The sequence below is a fragment of the Sycon ciliatum genome, chromosome 8, assembly GCF_964019385.1.
Source record: "Sycon ciliatum chromosome 8, ocSycCili1.1, whole genome shotgun sequence".
NCBI classification, from domain to species: domain Eukaryota; kingdom Metazoa; phylum Porifera; class Calcarea; order Leucosolenida; family Sycettidae; genus Sycon; species Sycon ciliatum.
Window position 1 is genome coordinate 20,797,532 of NC_088650.1, and position 21,927 is coordinate 20,819,458.

General features: G+C 47.7%; 2 protein-coding genes across 2 annotated transcripts in view; both read right to left on the reverse strand.

Annotated features, from left to right (window-relative positions):
• LOC135822290 (probable ATP-dependent RNA helicase DDX23) overlaps nucleotides 1-21,927 on the reverse strand; it is a 34,984-nt gene that overhangs the window by 3,740 nt on the left and 9,317 nt on the right. Inside the window, exons 8-28 of the mRNA XM_065335023.1 lie at nucleotides 21,704-21,733; nucleotides 20,380-20,415; nucleotides 19,603-19,715; nucleotides 19,195-19,258; nucleotides 18,807-18,886; nucleotides 17,524-17,660; nucleotides 16,815-16,903; nucleotides 16,533-16,608; nucleotides 11,778-11,847; nucleotides 11,394-11,460; nucleotides 10,186-10,251; nucleotides 9,876-9,920; nucleotides 9,582-9,621; nucleotides 5,760-5,809; nucleotides 5,074-5,161; nucleotides 4,030-4,153; nucleotides 3,748-3,779; nucleotides 3,083-3,140; nucleotides 2,479-2,548; nucleotides 1,660-1,698; nucleotides 1,262-1,305 (exon numbers count right to left, since the gene is read on the reverse strand). Of these exons, the coding sequence (XP_065191095.1) occupies nucleotides 1,262-1,305; nucleotides 1,660-1,698; nucleotides 2,479-2,548; nucleotides 3,083-3,140; nucleotides 3,748-3,779; nucleotides 4,030-4,153; nucleotides 5,074-5,161; nucleotides 5,760-5,809; nucleotides 9,582-9,621; nucleotides 9,876-9,920; nucleotides 10,186-10,251; nucleotides 11,394-11,460; nucleotides 11,778-11,847; nucleotides 16,533-16,608; nucleotides 16,815-16,903; nucleotides 17,524-17,660; nucleotides 18,807-18,886; nucleotides 19,195-19,258; nucleotides 19,603-19,715; nucleotides 20,380-20,415; nucleotides 21,704-21,733 (1,418 nt within the window). The remainder of the gene's footprint in view (nucleotides 1-1,261; nucleotides 1,306-1,659; nucleotides 1,699-2,478; nucleotides 2,549-3,082; nucleotides 3,141-3,747; nucleotides 3,780-4,029; nucleotides 4,154-5,073; nucleotides 5,162-5,759; nucleotides 5,810-9,581; nucleotides 9,622-9,875; nucleotides 9,921-10,185; nucleotides 10,252-11,393; nucleotides 11,461-11,777; nucleotides 11,848-16,532; nucleotides 16,609-16,814; nucleotides 16,904-17,523; nucleotides 17,661-18,806; nucleotides 18,887-19,194; nucleotides 19,259-19,602; nucleotides 19,716-20,379; nucleotides 20,416-21,703; nucleotides 21,734-21,927) is intronic.
• On the reverse strand, nucleotides 12,046-16,483 carry LOC135822293 (uncharacterized). The gene is given in 2 exon segments (XM_065335026.1): nucleotides 12,046-13,999; nucleotides 14,001-16,483. Coding segments are annotated over 2 exon segments (1,290 nt in total). The 5' UTR covers nucleotides 14,912-16,483; the 3' UTR covers nucleotides 12,046-13,620.

A 21,927-nucleotide genomic window follows, 5' to 3' on the forward strand; every position in this document is an offset into this window, starting at 1 on the left:
TTTATCACAATATTAGACAATTCTTCGTCCGTCTTTCTGTCTCTCTCTCTCTCTCCACACAACAGGACATTGCTGATATCATTGTCATATCTTGTTTTATAATGGCAATACCTTGTTCAACGAGAGAGCTGCTAGCTCAGGGCCCTCGCTATTGGTATTTACCTACGCCATCATCCATGTTATGCAAACTGGTGGAAACGTCTTTACAATATGGATATCGGGCATTTGTTCTTATATTGAACAGACGCTTCTATCAGTTTGAATAACAATTATAACACACATGATGTAGTTAGGGCCCTGACTCCGCGCTGGTAGCTCTCTCGTTTCGCACTAGTATCAAGAGTAGATAAACAAGAGTGTGCAACTCCAGCTATGGGGTCTGCGACGGCAGAACTTCACATCACGTGATGAACCCGTGCACTCTAGTGCATGATAGATACTGGGTTGTACGCAGCCCAGCTTTGGGTACAACTCTCTTGTGGTCACTTTGCACTGTTTGCCAGCATAACCTTTTGAACCATGTCACGTGATGTGAAGTTCTGCCGTCGCAGCACAGCATAGAGGTTGTGCAGGCAGTTGCACACTCTTGGTTATGTACTCTTGCTAGTATATACATGTATACGTGACTCTGGGTGTGGACCGCGAGCACCTGTGCATCCTCACTGCACTTGTTCCAATGACACCCACACATAACTCGAGATTCAAACAGGCACTGATGGATTGCATTCAGTCCCTCCCCAGAGTCGAAACACATCGCATACCGTATATTCTCTATTATAAGCACAGGTCTCCATTACTAGCACAGTCTCTAATACTAGCACACTGTGAGCACCTTTTGAAACATTATAAGCACAGTCTCTATTATTAGCACGGTCTTGGTGGAAATCAATGCGGCATGCATGATATCTAGCATGTATTTCTTCTTGCTCTGTATGGATGTATTGATTGAAAAAATAAAAGCACGGTCTCCAATATAAGCGCGGTCTCCAATATAAGCACGGGGTAGAGGGGTGTTGAAAATATATAAGCACGGCGCTTATAATAGAGAATATACGGTATGTGTACATTCTACCAAGTCGTTTCATGCTATGATCCTGTCGGCGAAAGCCTTATTTGAATATGTGGATGAACAGTGAACACACATGGCTGGCTCTTCGGGATATCTTTGACGGTACGGAACATGTATGGGACAATGTATGTTTGCTGCCCAGGTCATACGATAACTCTTGGTCGCTTACGGGATGACAACAACAACACTCACCGCTGGTCTTGGCTTTTTCCACCATGAAGTGTTGTCGCCTTGAGCTACACAAAAAAACAACAACATGGACACACCCGTTTGGCTTCATCACAAACTGCACATCAAAATACTACCAAATTGAGCATCAAAGGAGGAGATTATGGACTTCTTCAAAAAGCCAAAAAATATTGTTTCTGATACTCAACGCTCTGTATGGACAACCATAACCCACATTTTCATATCTCTTCATCATCGTTTCTATCACAAAGTCAAAGGGTTCCACTGAGATTCAGAAGAGTGTAAATGTAACATGCTGGTTCTAGCAAATACACACCATAACAAGTTGAAAGCAAAAAGAGACTTGCAGAGGAGGAGAGTGAGCAATCTCCTTGCATAATTATACTCAAGAAAAAACTTACGCCCATTTTCTCCAGCGAGCGACACAAGACATCTGCTCCCTACACATACAGCATAGGAAGAAAGAGTCACAACAGAGCAGATAGGACCAGGCAATGAGCAGATAGAACCAGGGACTGAGCAGATAGGACCAGGCAATGAGCAGATCGGACCAGGGACTGAGCAGATAGAACCAGGGGAAGAGCACAACCAACCAAGCAAGTCACTGCTGCATAACAGACTTAACAGTACATGTAATCCGGAAATTTGTCCCAAGAGCCACACACCCAAGCGGCACATTACAGTTGTTATGTGTACTGTACAGGCAGAAAATTTCGTCGTCAATAATTTCATCCAACTTCACAGAAAGGGAGTTCGTCTGGCTGTAAATTTCGTCCATGGATCATAAGAGTGTATTGAAAAGCTGGACAAATCGACATTAGTCTGGCATTTAATTTAGCCCAAAACCTCCTTGGACGAAAAAGACAAAAGTAAATTCCAGACGAATATTTCTGCTTATACAGTAATTCACCTTCGGCAACCCATGCAACTCCAAGTGAATAGAACAAAACGTCAAGCCATCGCAAAAAGGGCCACAGGCAGTGAGACAGCTTGAGGTACTAGATGGGTGCTAAAACGGAAAAAAGTAGCGGGCTGGCAAAGCACGAAGCTATCCCTTGCAAAGCACATTCTATTAAATCAGCTACTAGTATGTCATCCAACCCCTTCCCACATCCACATTAAGACGATGCCAACAGCAGCAGCAGTAACAACACCAGCAGTAACTATTATATATTTTGATGATGAACTGGTAGAACTGCAGCCATCAGAAGTTGTCCTACCTTCTTTTGATTGACGAAGATGATAATAGGTGGCTCCACACCACTTTGAAGCAGCTCAACCATCTTCTTTCTGTAAATAACACGAAATGCAAGGTCAAGCGCTGAGTAAGCAATGGCATACTGCAGTGCTGGCTAGTGAGATAGGCAGGCCACTAGTTTGACAAAAGGGTTATCGTGAGTAATAAGTGAGTACATGTGAACTGAGCCGGACTGCAGAGCTGCAGGGCATTATGGTGTCAGAGGCTGATTGACTGTGGGTGTGTAAACTGGAAAGTGGGCCTGTGGTCGGATTTCACCCACTAACACTGTAGTAGGCATACCAGTGATTCAGTGAAGGACCGCAACTTGCACAAGTACTTCAACTCGTTTCCCCAACAAAAATAGCACAGCCCAATACACCTATGCATACACAGTTGATATATCAAGCAGTTACTCAGTATCATGACCGCATTACACCATTGTCCTGTGAATGATAGAAAAGGAACATCCTATTCCCTGCCATGAGATAGACATACGGACCATAGCTAAACATTATGCAATGCCAAATGACCAATGTAACTGCAATATCTCCAAAACAAGTCGTGTATGCAGGTACTGTATTCACCTCTTCTGTTGCTCTGAGACCATGTGTACTTTCTGTTCAACACGTTCTGTCGGCTTGCCTGGAGAACACAGTCATAGAAATGGAGAAAACAAGTGTAAGTGTTCGGTAGCACACACCGAACAATTCCATACATTACTACCAGCTAGTAGGGGTTGCACACTGGATTTTTGGCGTTAATTTATACTTGGCTAGTGTATAGAGGAGAGGAAATGAGAAGATAGGGAGAAAAAAAAGAAGAAAGAGAGAGAGAGAGAGAGAGAGAGAGAGAGAGAGAGAGAGAGAGAGCAGATTTTAGAAGATGCTAATCCATTCCCCTATATACATGCAGATGATCTTACATGACACGGGAGTATAGTATCCAACATTCCGACATTCAATAAAGTACTGTATTATGTACTGTATTATGAAGTGCAATCACCTGCACAGGCCATATTGACCTACAGTTGCGCTCGGTGAAATCTGACCCAGAGTGCAAAGCTGGCGCCCTGGACCAGTTCCGATTACATCATTGTATTTGTACATGGGTATGTCCAGCTGCATTCGTGCCACTTCCAGGGCGTCAAGGGCACAAAAAATGCACTCTGGGTGGGATTTCACCGGGCGCAACTGTACATGCACAGTCAGCTGTACATGTACATTAGAGATATGAACTGCATAACTCTTACCTGCTGATCCAATGTACACGACACTCGGCCGTCTGGGAACAAACAACACAGAAGCAACAACATAGCAATAAACTCCAAGGAAAGGCAACACAAAATGCACACACGGCTACAGTATATACATGGAAGTACACACTCACTCATTCGCTCACACAAACACACACACACACACACACACACACACACACACACACACACACACAGAGGCTCGCGCACGCAAATCCCACCCACCCACACACCCACACACATAACTATATGAACACCCTGATGGACATGCTAAATTACCTCAAGTAGGAACGTGCCAGTTTTTCAACAGGCGGTGGCATGGTAGCTGAAAACATGACAGTTTGTCTGTACCGCTGTTTGGTGTTGAAATTACTCAGTAATGCATTCACATCCTCTATATCATCTGCAACACATACGCACACGTACGCAGATACACCAACAAACACACACACACACACACAGGCACACACACACACACTCACACACACACACACACTCACACACACACACACACTCACACACACACACACACATTGACACACACACACGTACACTTACGCACGCACACACGCACACAAGCACACATACAGAATGAACACACACAGAGACAATGTTAACGGTGCGCGTCAAGGTGACAGCAACAACAGTACTGGCGGCGGCGGCGGCAGCAATAGCAATGACAACAATATCCCCTAAATCACCTATTACTAGAACACCACACTCATAATCACCTGTACAACAGCATAGTCTTACAAAAGAGTTCTGGCCACATATTCATCGAAGCAAAGAATAGCGGCTTCCACACGCGTAAAGCAGAAAAATTGTTTGGAACACTAAGCAATCAGTGAGACAATATGGTAAAGGAAGACTGCTATGATGCCTGAATGTCAAGCAAGCCTTAGGGTGCGTTCCTATTTACTGCGGGTTCTTGGAGAAATTTCTTTCGTACAGGTGTCAATGTTGTGTGGAGTGAAAAATGCCAAGCGGACCACGACCTCGAGACATATGAGCATGTACATGATGTTTTCTGGTCACACCTGCAAACATGCGTATTTGCTGGGAGGCCACATGAGTGGATCCATAACCGTGGCAACCTCCAAGTTTCAACCGCCTCCCAAGTTCAGAGAACTCGGCGAGCTTTGGAAAATCTCCTAAAATTCCGAGAGGATAATAACACTTCTCCAACTTTCCCAGAGAGGATTTTTAAAAGAGAACGCACCTTTAGCTAAATCTAACATCAACATCAACAGACAATTGCAGCAGCAGCAGCAGCAGCAGCAGCAGCAGCAGCATGTAAAGAGGACAGAAGACATTGAAACGTACCTGTATCGGGTTTCTCATTGCTGACAGGCAGATATTCCAAAATCTTCTTGACCTCAGGTTCGAAACCCATGTCAATCATTCTGTCAGCCTGCATGCATAAGGACACACACACACACACACACGCGCACGCACACACACACACACACACAAACAAACACACACACACACACACATGTATGCACATTGATGGTACAATAGGCATAACAACAGAATCCACAGCTTGCAAACTTGCTGCAGAAACAAACACTGTTAAATGTTAGCATGGTTGTACAACACATAGCTTGTAAACATGGACCTTTCCGAGCTACCACACACTGTTACAATGACAGATCTTGCCCAGCCAGTACACACACACACACGTACACACGCACCCCCAGGCCGCCGGGGTCATTACAACCCTGACTTTTGGCTCCACTTCCAATGTTTGTATGCATCCACACACGGCTGGGTGGTTTTCCTTCACAGTACATGTAGGGTGACACAACCACTGGTAGTGACTGGACTGGGGCCTCCCTCCCCGGGCAGGGAACCACTCTTGATACAGAACAAATCACGCATGCATGCTACACGAGAGCCTACCCACAATATACTCTATTTCGTTATGGGCGAAGTGGATCTAAATTTGACCCAGATGTAGTAATTTGTTGACTTCTGATGTCCTATAGCTATATGTACAGTGTACTCACCTCATCGAGTACTGCATATGTGCACTGAGATAATGCCAGGTAGTGGTTCTCTGCAATACACACACATCGCAACAAACATAAATCAACAACAATAATGTTAGAAAATAGTACTTCACAGCCGAAGTAGGAGTCCGTATGACATTACATAGCTGACTGAATTTTCCGCATCCTTAGGAATGCCGCCACCGTCAAGGATCAAGGCGCAGCAGCTCCTAAGAGGATACGAGTATCTATGTGACAGTACTGGGATTGCCATGACGACGGTATCCACGGTAATCTGATCAAGTGAGCTCCACGTCAAGAGTACATGAAAACCAGAGTGTGCAGCTTGGGGCCTTTTCTGCTATGGGTGTCTGTCACGGCGGAATTCCGTGATTACATCATATTTGGCGCAGATCTGAGGCGGGAAATGGGGTAGTGCGTACAACTGAGCTGCAGTTGTGCAGAAAGAGACCTGCTTGAATCCTGCTTGTACGCACTACATCACTAAAATGATGTAATCACGGAATTCCGCCGTGACAGCCACCCATCCGAGCTGCACACTCTGGTTTTCATGTACTCTTGTCCACGTGTGATGGAATATATTCCAATATCTTGTATTTCAAAGTCATGCCCATGTTTGGGGTGGAGTTAGTTGAATACATGTACCACGGGCAGGCAAAATTTGGAAAGAAATTTCTACTCCTGAATACGCCGCCCTCTTCATGACCCATGCACCACCAGCTCCCCGAAGTAATATTCTACGCAGAGCTCTGCAACTCCGGGAAAATCGTCCCACAGCAATGTTTTTTTTGGTTTTCATAGTGACTAACCTTTGCTACAGCTCGCACTGGTTCTCATGGTCATTTAACTCATTTTGCCGTATCACCAAGGTCATTTCTGTCGCGCATTGCTGCTTTTCGTACCAACGGCGAAAAAAGCACGCAATTTTCCTGCTATCACCTGAGTGATACCAGGGTTCTAGCCAGGTCAAAATAGTAGGGGGTGGGCATGGGAAACAGTGACCCTATATCCCATTTTTCCACTTTCCAATATTGTCTTGCCACGCCAAATGCAACGTATGGGGCAAATCCCTGACTTCACCCCAGACAAATGTGCCTTTATGAACCATCTATGCATGAAAAACACGAAAATCGGAAAATGAGTAGGGAGGCGGCAATTTTTCACAGGGGGGCGCGCAAACAGAGTAGGCCATATATATAGGGGGGGGGGGGCGCTGCCCCCCCCCCCCCCCTTACCCCCTATTTGGCTAGAACCCTGTGATACGGTGATTTAGCACTGAACCTATGGTATGACGGGCTTCTATGATTCATGATGTCCTAAACAAAAACTTCGCCATGGGAGCGACTATCTGCAGAAGAGATGTGGAGCTGCACACTCTGGTTTACGTACTCTTGATAGCACACTAATGCTGAGTGAGAATCAGCACAATAGTGGTGGACAGAATTACTGTCCCACCTTGCATTTTGGTCATCTTTTGGAATCTAAAGGCCAACCTGGACAGGCCTGTGTGCCAAACAACCACACAGTTGAAGCACTTCAGGTATTAGGGACGTTTAGCAATGCGAAAGTTCGAAAGAAAATTCGAGTCTGGGAATGAGTACAGAAACAAGGGTCGAAACTTCGAGAATTTGGATGCGAAGTTGCAGTGGTTTGCGAAAGTTATTTTCTCTTTCCTCTTGACGGCTGGAATAGTACATTTACAGCCCCCTGCTTGAGACTGAGCTGCATATACGGTACTGTCCTAAAGAATTCAAATAACTTCAGGAAGAAGTCATTTCGTGCGTTGCTAAACCTCACAAGGTTTCCTTTTCGAAAGAAAGTTTCGCGAAACATCATCCCCACCAAAAGTTCGAACTTTCGCGTTGCTAAACGTCCCTAATAGCAACGAGTTTTGACAAAGCTAACCAGTTTTCCAGAACACTCACGATTTACCGTACAAAAAGTGGGACAAAAATTATGCCGAAATGTCACGTGTACGACTGGCAAAACTGTTATGACCGATTTTGGCGGGAAATTCAAAATCTTCACCACGTGGTGGTAACTTTCCAACCTGCTGACGGTTTGCTGACAACAATTTGAGTAATTTCACTTTGGTTTTCTGCACGATGGGGAGAGGAAAGGAGCTCAGTAAAGATAGTAGGAAATGGTTCAGATGAACAAGGAGGGTCTCTCGTTGCGATCTATAGCTGGATTGACGGGTCTCTGCGATCGTACGATACGCAGAATTATTTCTGCATTCAAAAGAACTGGCGAAGTCGATATGAAGCCCCACACTGGCCGCCCAAGGAAGACTACCCCCCAGGTTCGATTGCAGGCTGAAGGTGCTTTCAATGTGCAATAGATTCAAGACGTCAACAAAACTGAGAGCCGAGTTGGCGCAGGAGGGTGGGAATACCGTCTCAGTGCGAACTGTGCGTTGCAGGCTGCAAAGTAGTGGATTGTGAGGGTGTGTGGCGGTGAAAAAGCCGTTTATTTCCAAGGTGAACAAAGTAAAGAGGCCGAAATTTGCTAAAGCCCACAAGAATTGGACGTGTGAGCAGTGGGGCCGAGTGCTGTGGACAGATGAGTCCAAGTTCAACCTGGTGGGGTCTGACGGGGCTGTCTATGTCAGAAGACGACCAGGAGAAGCCCTCGCATGCTCGTGCACGCGCAAAACGGTGAAACATGGGAGGCGGCAATATCATGACCTGGGGAGCAATGTCCGCCAAAGGCAGAGGCCACCTGTACAAGGTCGACGGCAAATTGAACACGCAGCAGTATCTGGGAATAATGCAGAACGTGATGCTGCCAAGCATGCAGGATACGTTCAGTGATGCTGGTGGCATATTTATGCAGGACAACGATCCCAAGCATACGACGCGTGCGACAAAGCAGTGGCTTCAGGAGAACAACGTCACCGTTATGGAGTGGCCGCCGCAGACGCCCGATCTGAATCCCATTGAAAACCTGTGGCACATCCTTGGCCTGAAGCGCCATGAGCTGTAGATCAGGCCCACCAGCACAAATCAGCTGTGGGGTGTCTGCCAGAGTGCGTGGAACCTGATCACTGCCGCAGACTGCGCGTGCATAGTCCACCATGCCGGCGCGCATGGAGGCAGTGATCAAGGCCAAGGGTGGAGCCACGAAGTGGTAAAACTGTTGTGAGTTCCATTAGATCAGGACTGGTTAGTGGTGCTAGCCTTAAATTAGTTCAATCCTAACTGTATTTAGGTAGAGTAGGCAACCTTACTGTATATACTGGATTTCGGCCATGATTATTGTCCCAGTTTTTTTCTTCCTATTATCCTCACGTAGAGATGCCTTTAGTAGTTGTAAACCATATAACAAGCAAGACTTGCCTTTTCCATCAGGTATCTAATGTCTTTATCACGCTAGAGTCTAGGTAGTAAGAACTAACTGAATCACATTTTAGCATAGGTGGGACAATAATTCTGCACCCCCACCCTCCCATCAACATAACCAAGAGTACATAACCCCCCAGAGTGTGCAACTCCCACATACCCTGCTGTCCCAACAGAATTTTAAGTCGACGTCATTATTTATGACGCAATGCTCCTTGCACCAGTGATTTACAACATGTGTACGGGTGTCAACACATCACACGTTTTTCTTTGCAATAATTTGTACAGGATCGATCGGCTTCGGTCAACAACAGGTTCCGGATTCGTCTGATAAACCGTGTACAGTGCGCACTGCATCATCAAAAATGACGTCAACTTGAAATTCTGTCGGGTCAGCACCCATAGTGGAGTTGCACACTCTGGGGGGTTATGTACTCTTGACATAACCAATAGCATCACTGTCCTCACTCCTACTCACCAAGTACGTCAATCAAACGACCGGGTGTTGCGATGACAATCTGAGTAAAAAAAAAAACAGCAGACAAGAATTGCCCAAAACAAGCAATGCGTTTCATCAGAAACAAACAATAATACGTTTCGATAGAAACGAAAGTGCATGCAGAGAAAGTGTTGCACTACAAGCAAACGGGGGACTAAGCTAAAATACAAAAATGCTCTGCACAGTAGACAAAAGATTAGAACAGGTGCAACAAGTGAAGCAGAAAGAAACGCAAACCTTGCACCCACAGCTATGAGAAAGCCTCAAGCTTACCTCACAACCCAGTCTCAATTTGAAGCCTTGATCCTCACGTGACATCTATCAAAATGAACACAAGAAAACAAAGTGTAATACAAGTACTGAGAAACAAGTCCCTTCACTAATACAAACAAACACACACATGTGCGCGCATGCATGCACACATGGGCGGATCCATCCTATTGCAACCAAAGGGAAAAGTCTTGTAGCACCGTAGTGATAATCAATAACACGATCAATAGCACAACAACCCTCCAATCAGTCATATTTCATTGCAGTTAGTTGCTCAATAAATGTTCTTTTGAGAATTGCAAAACAAACTTACACCACCAATAATGCTGACAGTGCGAATACCGATCGGCTTGGCAAACTTGCTCGTTTCTTCTTCAATCTGAAGATGGGTACACAAAACACTTTTTTCAGCACATCAAGAATAATACTCATGACCAATAATTTCCAGGAGACCCTCTGGCCTAGGAAGGGATTAAAGGAAATCTCTCCACTCACCATGTGCCTGAATTCCAGGAAAAAACACAGGGCTTGGAGACACACACTTTGATAAAAATAGTGTTGAGTCCTCTGAGTCCCATTGCTCAGCACTCGACAACGATCCAAGGACAAGATGGGTTGGGGATCGCATTTGTATAGGGGGAAACGATGAGGGGAGAGAGAGAGAGAGAGAAAGAGAGAGAGAGAGAGAGAGAGAGAGAGAGCTAGATAAAAGGCCTGGGTACAACAGAATACAATGTTGCCTGTTGCAGCTGTGAGCTGATAGCAAGGCAAGGTCTGAGCTCTGTATAGTGCTATTAACTGCATGACCAGGCAGTGCAGACCCATAGCAATCCCTGCAATACTGGTCCAGCCAACTGAAAACAGTAACAATGATGCAATAAGTGAGTATGCCATTGACAACCAACCGTTCACACTCACTCATGCTCACTATGCTAACTGGAAATTGCTCCATCAAAGTCTGACAAGGCAGATTGGCTTCTGCTGCCATGAAAATTCATCAGAAACATACATGCAGTACCGTCTAATACCGGCTAATACCGCCTACTTGCAATGTGCAAGTAATCCCACAGATTCAAGAACAGTAGAATGGCAAGGATTATGTGCAGCGCAAGTACACAATAGATTCGTAGCATCTGTGGAGACGAAACAGGTGAATGGAACGTGGAATGACATAAGTTTCGCTCCCAGGCTGCCCATTCCAGCCGCCCTTGCGAGAGGCCGCAACCATTGAATGCCCGTACTGGTCTGGGCTATGTTTGAGGCCAGGTCACGGCCACGGTCGCAGTCGCTGGTTGCAAAGACCACAACCAGGTAGAATTTCCAAACCCAAAGTCCAAGGGCACATCACTTTGGACACTATGATTTTGTGCCGTCTCCATAGATGCTACATGCTACAACAGCCTCAAGCACACTGGAACATCAGATAGTAAAGCCCACTACAGGACAGACAGCATGGTGCATACCACATCACGCCACACCACACCACACCACACCACGCAGCACTAGCACAGCATTGCGTACCTGATTTGCCAATTCACGCGTGGGAGCAATGATAATGGCATATGGACCTTTCTCCACATCAGCCTCACTGCAGCAGTAAACACACCCAAGACAAAATATAGAAGGCATGACAAGCAGTTAAAATGTAGGTTGACTTAATTCCATAGTTATGGCAAAAGCACCATTACCCATGACAGCAAGCACAACGGAATACTGCGGTCAAGCACTCCTTGGCAAGAACATTGCTCTCGCCACCAACAGTAATCAGCCAAGTCTGCAGAAACTACAGGGCTGTGAGACTTCTCAAAGTCCCTCAGACACCCAGCACATGCATTGCTACTATCAATGTCACCACTGCAGAAACGGTGGTAACAAGAGCAGTGCCCATACAAATCATCCACTCACCGTTCGAGCTTCGGCAAGCTCATAATCCACACCAGTAGAGGTATGACAAAGGCAGCTGTCTTTCCACTTCCTACAAAGATATAGCACATACAGCGGAACAAAAACAAGAACACTTATCCCAGTCTATTGAGAATTAAACATAGAGAAAACCAGTGCGGCGCATAAGTCACAGCATAATATGCACAGTCCCAAATCATCTTCAATTTGCTAGATGAACATACCTCCGTGATATTTAAATTAACACGCATGCACTCGCTATTGCAGACCAGTGGAGAGCACACATCATATGGAGGATTCATGGAGTGCTGGGCAACCGAATCTGGCATGTGATAATCATGTAGGATAGTCCACGCACGAGGTGCAGCCCATGAAATGGGCACCCATGAACTGGGCGGAGTGTGGACGGCCTGTATGATAGTGTGTATGTATGTCCACGCACAAAGTGCAGCCCATGAGATGGGCGCCCATGAAATGGACGGAGTGTGGACGGCCCACGCACACGAGGTGCAGCCCATGAAATGGGCACCCATGAACTGGGCGGAGTGTGGACGGCCTGTATGATAGTGTGTATGTATGTCCACGCACAAAGTGCAGCCCATGAGACGGGCGCCCATGAAATGGACGGAGTGTGGACGGCCCACGCACGAAGTGCAATGCCCGTTAGGAGGCAGGAGTGTGGGAGTATGAGTGTGATGGCCGAAGACCGTGATAATTGCCAGATGAGAGGAGATAGCTGGCCCAGCACTCCTATTTATTTTCGTCTTGTATGAATTATGATACCTGTGTTGAATCAAGGATATCAATATTATTCATAGATGGGAAGAGGTGGGTGGGTGAGAAAGGAACAAACCGGTGTTCTTCTCACTACCCAAGCAAAGCAAATATGAAGTAGCAATACGGCCAGCGCAAAGTATGGTGTATGCGTTACGGGTTCAAGCTCCGATGTGTGCTGCAGCCGCATATGGCTGGTTGGCTGGCGAGTTCAGGTGAGTTCCGGCGTAGGCATGTTACATGCCACCACAGCGTGCATGTACGTGTTACTTGACATGCATCAATGAATAGCGTGGGATCTGCGGGCTCTTTGGAAGCCGCTGGAGCGCGTGTGAAGTGGTGGCTTGTGCAACGTGTTAACCTACATTACCGCAAGCTCTAATGTGCTATTAACACGCATGCACTCGCTATTGCAGACCAGTGGAGAGCACACATCATATGGAGGATTCATGGAGTGCTGGGCAACCGAATCTGGCATGTGATAATCATGTAGGATAGTCCACGCACGAGGTGCAGCCCATGAAATGGGCACCCATGAACTGGGCGGAGTGTGGACGGCCTGTATGATAGTGTGTATGTATGTCCACGCACAAAGTGCAGCCCATGAGATGGGCGCCCATGAAATGGACGGAGTGTGGACGGCCCACGCACACGAGGTGCAGCCCATGAAATGGGCACCCATGAACTGGGCGGAGTGTGGACGGCCTGTATGATAGTGTGTATGTATGTCCACGCACAAAGTGCAGCCCATGAGATGGGCGCCCATGAAATGGACGGAGTGTGGACGGCCCACGCACGAAGTGCAATGCCCGTTAGGAGGCAGGAGTGTGGGAGTATGAGTGTGATGGCCGAAGACCGTGATAATTGCCAGATGAGAGGAGATAGCTGGCCCATGGTTGCCCAGCCTCCATGCTAAGTTGTGACACATTGCAATGCACGTGAATGACACTGTTGTTGCTATCAGCGCAGTTTGTCAGCACAATCCTAGCAGAGCAAGTTGCTGTGCTGTTCCAAACGGTCAGCCGTGTGGGTACGTGCATGGGTGCGAGTTGCGTGCCCGCGTGGCGGGTTCTTACATACCTCCATGTGTTCTGTGATGCGCTTGTACCTCTGACAGCTTTTGGGTCAGCTGCCCCATGTCTGTGTCGGTTGCCCTGATGTAGCGCAAGACACTGTCGCTTCTCCATCGGCCCATTGCCCTGATTAGCCAGTCCGGGGTACCCGCCATGGCTGCAGTTGTGGCGGCACCGATGCGGAACGAATGACCAGCGTAATCGCGTGAATTGGGTGTTCCCGTGAGTGGGAGAAGCTGTCGGAGCTCTTCTGTCAGTGCCTGCCTGGTCAGCGGTCTCCCAGGGCGGTAGCGGAAGAGTGCGTCAGTGGCGTCAGACGGACAGACTGTAAAATATGCCAGGAGGGCGGCAACCGGGCAAGGTTGTGAAGTGGTACTACCGATTATCTGCATGGCCCTGACGAAGTTGGTCCGTCTTCGATTGCTTGATGTGGAAGCGGATATATGTGCGTCCTTGAGTGACATCCAGAGTCACATCCTGGCGTGTGGTATGAGTGGCAGGGTCAAACCCGGCTGGAGGCGCAGTGAATTCAGCGCATCGAAGAAATCCGAAGAAGGCGAGCACCATTGCCGCCTTGAGCATGCCCTTGTCCTGCTGGTGATGCCGTTGGTCCAGGCTGAGTTGGTTGACATGGTTGAGGAGCTTCCGCAGCAAATCAATGGTGATTGGGAGGCGAGTGCGCTGGATTGCCGGGTCAGTCGCCGTCCTCTTGATGCCTCGCATAACACGTGGCGGCAGCAATGCGTTCATCGTTGGATCTCGGAATCCGGCTTCGAGATGCATGTTGTGTACTGCGGCCATGTAGACATGAATTGTCTGTGGTTGAACCGATTGTGTGAGGTGTGCTGCGAAGCAGCTGGGCATCGTGTCTGTAGCCGGCATGGGCGTCCATCTCTGCAACGCACAGAATTGCGTAAATTTCCTTTCGCCAGTGGCGTACGTGCGCCGTGTTGTCGGGGCGATTGCCATGGCTGCCAGGTCGGCGACCTCCTGCATCAGTCCAGGAGAGAGAGGCGGATTGCAGTGTCCGGGGCTTGCTGTGCCGATGGTGCCAGCTGCTGGAATGCCTGTCAGAGTGATACGGAAATAGGGCTTGGCGCGGCTAAACCTCTTGTTGATATCCCATAAGCGCCGCGTAAATGTTCTGCCTGGTACGACGACGCTCGACGCAAAGGAGAGTTTCCCCAGGAAGTGATCGAGTTTGCGTTGCGTGGTCTGGGTGCAGCGTGACAGCTCGCTGAGGAGCTCGCGGAGGTCCGTCGGTTTGTCGTCTGGGAGACGGGCTTCCATGCGCACCGTGTCCAGCACAATTCCGAGGAAGGCAGTAATGTGTGAAAGCGAACAGTGTTCAGGGGAGTGGAAGTCGGCTTACTTTTTCTCAGTGGGCTTCGAAGTCTTCTCGTGGCTATCTGCAGGGCGCTGCCACCTGAAGCGGGTGGTGCTGGTGCAGGATGTGGCGGCATGACCTTTGTCTTCACATGAGCTGCAGGCGTAGAGACGGTCGCAGGGTGTGCGGGAACAGGGCCTGCCGGGGTTGAAGTTATTTAAAACAGACTTGGCGGGTGCTGCCCGCCACTGATGGAAAGGGCTGCGCGTGTTGAGCTACGGCATGTGGGCAGGCAGCGGTCGCGGCTGTTTTGGAGCGTGCATCTGGTGCATGACAGACGGGGAGAGCGGAGTAGGCGAATACTCCACAGCGTCTGATTGATCACGTCCCAGCGCAGTGCCATGCTGGCGGTGTGTTGGCGAAATGCTCGATCATAGTTCAGCACAGGAGACGTCTGCATGACAGACGGGGAGAGCGGAGTAGGCGAATACTCCACAGCGTCTGATTGATCACGTCCCAGCGCAGTGCCATGCTGGCGGTGTGTTGGCGAAATGCTCGATCATAGTTCAGCACAGCATGCTAGCAGACGTCGTGAACTGTTGGTTCGCAGTACAAAGTATGTGCTGGTAGCAGACGAGCTCATGAGCTCGGTCAGGACGAGCAAGAACGACGATGCCCATGTAGATCGTCCAGGCCTCCAGCCAAGCCGAGAAGTCGTTGATCGCGCGCGTGTGCTTTGCGCTGAGGTTGAGCGAGAGCTGAGCCATGTCGCCGCCAGCTGTAACCAGTTGTATTGGCTCCTGTCCCTGGGAGCTGAAATTTTCCGGCAAGAGTTCCTCAAGTTCCACAAACTCTCCGCGCTGGATTTTTTCAATCGCACGACGTGGCGGTGTGGGTAGAACCGAGGGCTTGGAGAGAACTGGAGGTCCTGGCAAAGTCGGAGGTTCCGATAGAACTGGAAGTTCCGGGCAGGATAGGTCCGGAGCTTGACGCTCGGAGCGTGGGAGCGATCTTTCGGGTGCGGAGCGCGCGCGTGGGAGAGATCGGCTTCCAGATCAGACTCAGCACTGTCTGTTCTCCAGGCGTTCCACGCGTTCGAGGAGAGGGTGGAGGGCGTTCATCTTCATAACGGCTGAGGAAATGATGTCCGGGGAGAGCAATGAGGGCTCGTCCTGCATAGAAGCGTCGGTGCCTGGAGCGGGGTCAGAAGTCTGAACTAGCTGCTGACGGTGTGTCGGAGGCAATAAGCGCGAAGGTGCGCATGCCGTCAGTCCGCGCGTATGGCGAGGTCGAAGCCCTACCCGAGCGGCGACGGGTAACCTCGACGGCATACCCGCGTCTGCGTCCACGCCTCCGTGATATTTAAATTAGAATGGGAAAGAAATTAAAATACTGTTCTATAACTTTTATTGCTTCACCTTGAGGATGAGCCATGCCCGGAAGTTTGGTGAATGTAAAGAGATGCATGTACATGTACTACATTTTAAAACAATTCAATCAAATACGAAGTTGCTGCAAAGAAGCCAGTACTGTAGTGCATCCGGAGAGATGGCAGTACTGGTATATGTACTAGTATCATCTTACCTGTCTCTGCAACACCGATGATGTCACGATTCTGCAGACCAATGGGAATGGCTTGCCTCTGGATGGGTGTCGGGTGCTAAACACGATCACAGGCAGAACAGCATCAAGACAAGACTACTGATATACATGCGGTAATCATGTGACTATCCATCATACACTGTGTACGCTTAGACATTTACTGGTGCAGCCAGCAGACCTGCACAGCCAGAGCAGTGCAGCCAGCAGAAGTCCATTGTCCTATTATAGTCAGCAAGCACAACAATGGAAAATCCCACAACTGACCTCATAGCCGTTGGATTTAATTACATCGAGGATCTCTTGAGGCAGACCTCCCTCATGCCAGTAACGGATAGGATTAGGCAAGATACCACCTGACACGTTCGCATGTGTAAATGCGCACACGGTACATGCGTGCGAGCACAAACAAACACACACGTGCACATATGTGATACGTGCAAACAAGCGCAAACGCACACATGCGCACAAACGCGCACACATGCGCACACACACACATGTGCATACATGCACACACTCGTGCACACACGGGACATGGACGCATGGACGCACACACACGCACACACATGTGCACACACACACACACACACACACACACACACACACACATACACACACACACACACACGCGCGCGCACACACACACACACACACACACACGCGCGCGCGCACACACACACACACAAGAAACAAGGACATAACTGTCAGCAATAACCACAAAGTTCTCAGACAGACTGGTACCAATGTAGATAGGCAAAGCTGTTGAACAGTGAGTTACTTCTAGAGATGGGGTTCCTAGTGACTACACTATTCTGTGTGCACATGCAATAGACACCTGCATGAGAAATGTTAAGCAAAGACACTACCTAAGGTCAGGTCAATGCATAGCAGTGGCTTACGCCATCGTCATTGCAAAGTTACTACCCACATGGACCCACTAGATGTGTGAATTTGACACACTGATTATACCTCTCACCCTTTCCAGAGATGAGGTAATCTTCTCTGAAAATTCTCCAGTCTCTTTCCGTCATTTCATCCAAATCCTTCTCTGACCAATGGCGATCATCCCACCGCTTCTGACGTTCCTTCAACTTCTCCTTCTTCTCCAGATTTCTACACAAGAACAAACCAAGAAAAGGTTCAGACCCCAGTAGCATTATAACCAGAGCGAATTTGGTAATACCGTGTAGTACGGCGAGATCACATTGTCCCCTTAGAGCCTTAGAGCAGGGAAAGGAAAATCGTATGTCAGAATGCAACAAAGTTTGTCCGGTGTGAGAACCCGAGTGCACTAAGGTCACACTTAGCATGTTCTGTGGAGCTCACACTTGAAGGTAAACTGAGCACAAGATTGACTGCATAACGTGCAATGTGTGAACAAGGTACGTGCTGTAAGACCTACGGGCAGGACCCGACCTCCCTAATACGACTACAAAAGAGTGGACATGGCGGGGCGTTCGTGCGGTACTTTACGGTAAGTGTACAAAAAGGATGCAGCCTTAGGCTTTCAGCCTGCATTGGTCCTATTCCATACAAAACACTCTCTGTCTCATGAGGTATCTTAAGGCCACACGTTTTTATTTCTATGTTTCTCGTCACCTGAAAATCTAAAAACGTATGCGAGAGGTGGAAAAAAATAAAAAAATGACCGAAAAATAAAAAAAGTTTATTAGACCTGTGTTCACACTAAAATCCACCAATACACCATGCAAAATAGCATCAAGAGTTCGTGGGGGTTATGAACTCTTGATATTATCCATAGTTAGCAACTAGTATGTGGTATAGGAGCTTCTGTCACGATCTGTGCATGTGCAGCTAGATTGCGCACAATAATTGGTGACCTCGCATCATGTGTCGCGCAGGCCAGGCCACATTATGTACATGTGCATGAGTGTGCTGGTTCCCACATGCACAGTCAGTGCAGCACATTTTTTTTCTTTTTTTCCTCCAGACTCCTGAATCGTATGCGCGCGGGTGACGAGAAACATAGATATAAAAACGTGTGGCCTAAACAGAGAAAAAAAAACAGCTGTGTGCTACCATTTTTAAAAGTTCTGCAGCATAGCATTTCAAAGCACATGTATGTCTTTGGTCTCAGTCTAACACAAACATCTCAACTTGATCAGGGTTTCCCCTGCAGAGATTCTTACTGCCCCAGGTGGCCTCCACAACATCAGGCTCAGTGTGAATGATGGCTTCCACAGTGAACATAGCAAAACAATACATAGCAAAACAATACACATGATTTTACTAACTCACAGTGCCATCTGTTTCTCCTCATCAGTGCGCCGCTTCTCAACAAGACGCGAATAGAACGCAGAGGATTCTTTCTTCTGGGTCTAAACACCACATCACACCCAGTACAGAACAGAAAGGTAACACAAAAACAAAAGATTACAACTGTACTGTATAAGGCATGGGCAGGGTCAGAAAGGCATCTCATAAGTACTGGCAATTCAAATGCGTGTACCTGTTCTTGTGCATGTGTGTACAAAGAAACACTATGAAGTACAGACTTCAAGAAGTTCTAGTGCAAGTATATGTACTTCAAAGCATTGAGACCAGGCAATGTTTCTGTGCAAGCCAAATCGTGGTCCCATGCACATACATTTACATGTACATACTCTTGACGTAAATCAGAGCATACCTTGAGATCGATACCAGCCACCAAGCCACGGCCAAACATTTGCACTTGATGACGCTCTTTGTAACTGTGTATATTACAAGAGGATCCAGACACACACACACACACACACACACACACACACACACACACACACACACACACACACACACACACACACACATGCGCGCGCGCACACACAAGCACACAGCACACACAATTTGCTCATTCAAGCAAGCACGATGATAAAAGAGCAACATTGCATCCCCTGTTTCGCCACTACATCACACTGTGACACATGACAAAGTACTTCACAGCACCGTACGGATGTCCATAACATGATGTCTCAGCAGCCTGTCAAGCTGGAAATCTGGTCTAAAAGAAATGTAGCTTCCTGCGGCATGTGTCCATGACAGTGCATGGGCAACTTACAGAGGGTTGAAGTCCACCGACGTATCTTCACCCTTATCCCAGTCAAACACAAACTTGCGGTCGCTCATCTTCCTGATCTTCTTCTTCTTTGTGCTGATACCAAGGTAGCGATTCTATTACATGGTGGAACGCATACAGCACAAAGTACATATGTGATACATGCACACGCACGCACACCAATGCACCAACGTCAGCCGGTCATGACGGCATCTAGGGTAAGTGTGTGTGTGTGTGTGTGTGTGTGTGTGTGTGTGTGTGTGTGTGTGTGTGTGTGTGTGTGTGTGTGTGTGTGTGTGTGTGTGTGTGTGTGTGTGTGTGGGTGTGTGTGTGTGTGTGTGCATGCGTGTGTGCATGTGTATGCGTGTGTGCATGTGTATGCGTGTGTGGGTGCGTGCGTGTGGGTGTTTGTGTGGGTGTACATCCCTGAGGAGCATTGGTGCGACCTTGTGCAGAACCATGGAGAATAGAGGCAGTTGAGCCGTCGTCTGAGGCCTCAGCGGGCGGTGGTGAAGGAATGTCGCTGCATATGTGGTCGTGTCTTCTCCCGCGCTGGAGATTTGAAGAGACATTCCTGCTGTTGCTCTGTCTGACACTGCCATCATCCTCATTGTGGATGGGTGTTCAAGGTTCAAGTTGTTTGTGTGTGCATGCATGGGTGTGTATGTGTGCATTGAAATGTTTTCACTGAGGCTTCATGAGAAGAGTAGATGCTCACCATGGGTACATGTACTGCAAGTACACCACACCGACCAACACACAAGCAGCATGCAGGATTACCTTGATAACATCTTGCTCTTTCCTCCGATCGTCCTCCTGCAAGAAAGCAAGTCAGCAACGATGGGAATGTACAGTGAGAACAAGTCTGCACATCATACTGGGCCTACAACATACACTACATTATTATAGTAAGTTACATACACTTGACTGCAGTATGTATATCAACACAGTGAATAGAGTGATGCAGGCGCTCGATATAATGGCATACACATTCCAAGGACGCATTTCACTTTGTGTGATTTCCACTGATTTATTTGCTATGCATTTCTTAATGTGCGCAAGCTCCACTGCAGCCACTTCATTAAGAAAACCTTACACACATACCATCTTCAATCCAAGTGGTCTCTTCGCTGCAAATTACAATAATTCTCAATCAAATTTTCGGCCAGGAGCCATCATCAGGATCTTTGAAGATGGTGTGTGTGTAAGGTTTTCCATTGTTTGCTAGGAATAATAATAATACCGTATAGGCGCGAAAAGAAGCCCCGGGGCTCTATTTTTCCAGAAGACACATTGAGGGGGGGCTATATTTGAGAGAAGGCTTTATTCGAGAGGGGGCTTTATTTTTTAATAGAAACATCAATTGTTTCACCCCATTCATGCTGATCTGTACATGCAGTGACTGCACTCGATTCATGTACTGTAAGCACCAGTACCTGCAGTTTGTGTGCAATAAGTAGACCATATTGCACGTGCATACCGTACACGGTTCATATACTGCACTGCATTGTATGGAAATTGCGTGCTCGATTATAGCCCCGGGCTTTTATACGAGACAGGACTTTATTATTTCGATTCCCTCGGACAGACGGGCTCTATTTGAGAGGGGGTTCTATTCAAAGGGGGGCTTGTATTCGAGCGCGTACGGTAGAAGCCGGTGTTAGTATTTGTCATTTGGTAAGGAGTGTACAGTCAACCTGGTGAATAATGACCTCAGGTATAACAACACAATCTTCAGACCTAGCAATCATCTGATGACTGCATATGTTCTACCTAGCAATCATCTGACTGCATATGTTCTACCTAGCAATCATCTGACTGCATATGTTCTACCTAGCAATCATTTGACTGCATATGTTCTACCTAGCAATCATCTGATGACTGCATATGTTCTACCTCATGAGTAACGACAACTAGCGAATAGGGACACGTTCTCATGCACGGTCGAGAATCGGCACTAGCGAGGTTGACTGTACTGCATTCTGCACTTGAAATGCTCCACAACAGACAACACTCAAAGCAGATCACGCTCTGAATTAATTGCCAACAGTAACCAGAAAACCAAGTGCTGCAGTGCTAAATTCAAATCAAAACAACAACATACCGACATGAACCGTCCAGAATCGTCGCCACGCTGCAATGAGTAAACAACACATGACAGTAAGACAATACTGAACTACTAATTTAGGATGTGTTAGTGACAGAGGCACCGACACCCACCGCTGATAGGCAAAGAAGCACTACCCTGCACCACTGGGGTGCAATTACACCGAATATTCTTTGGCCATATACATGGGGCCTGGGGCCTGTTTGGGCATATTCTTAGAC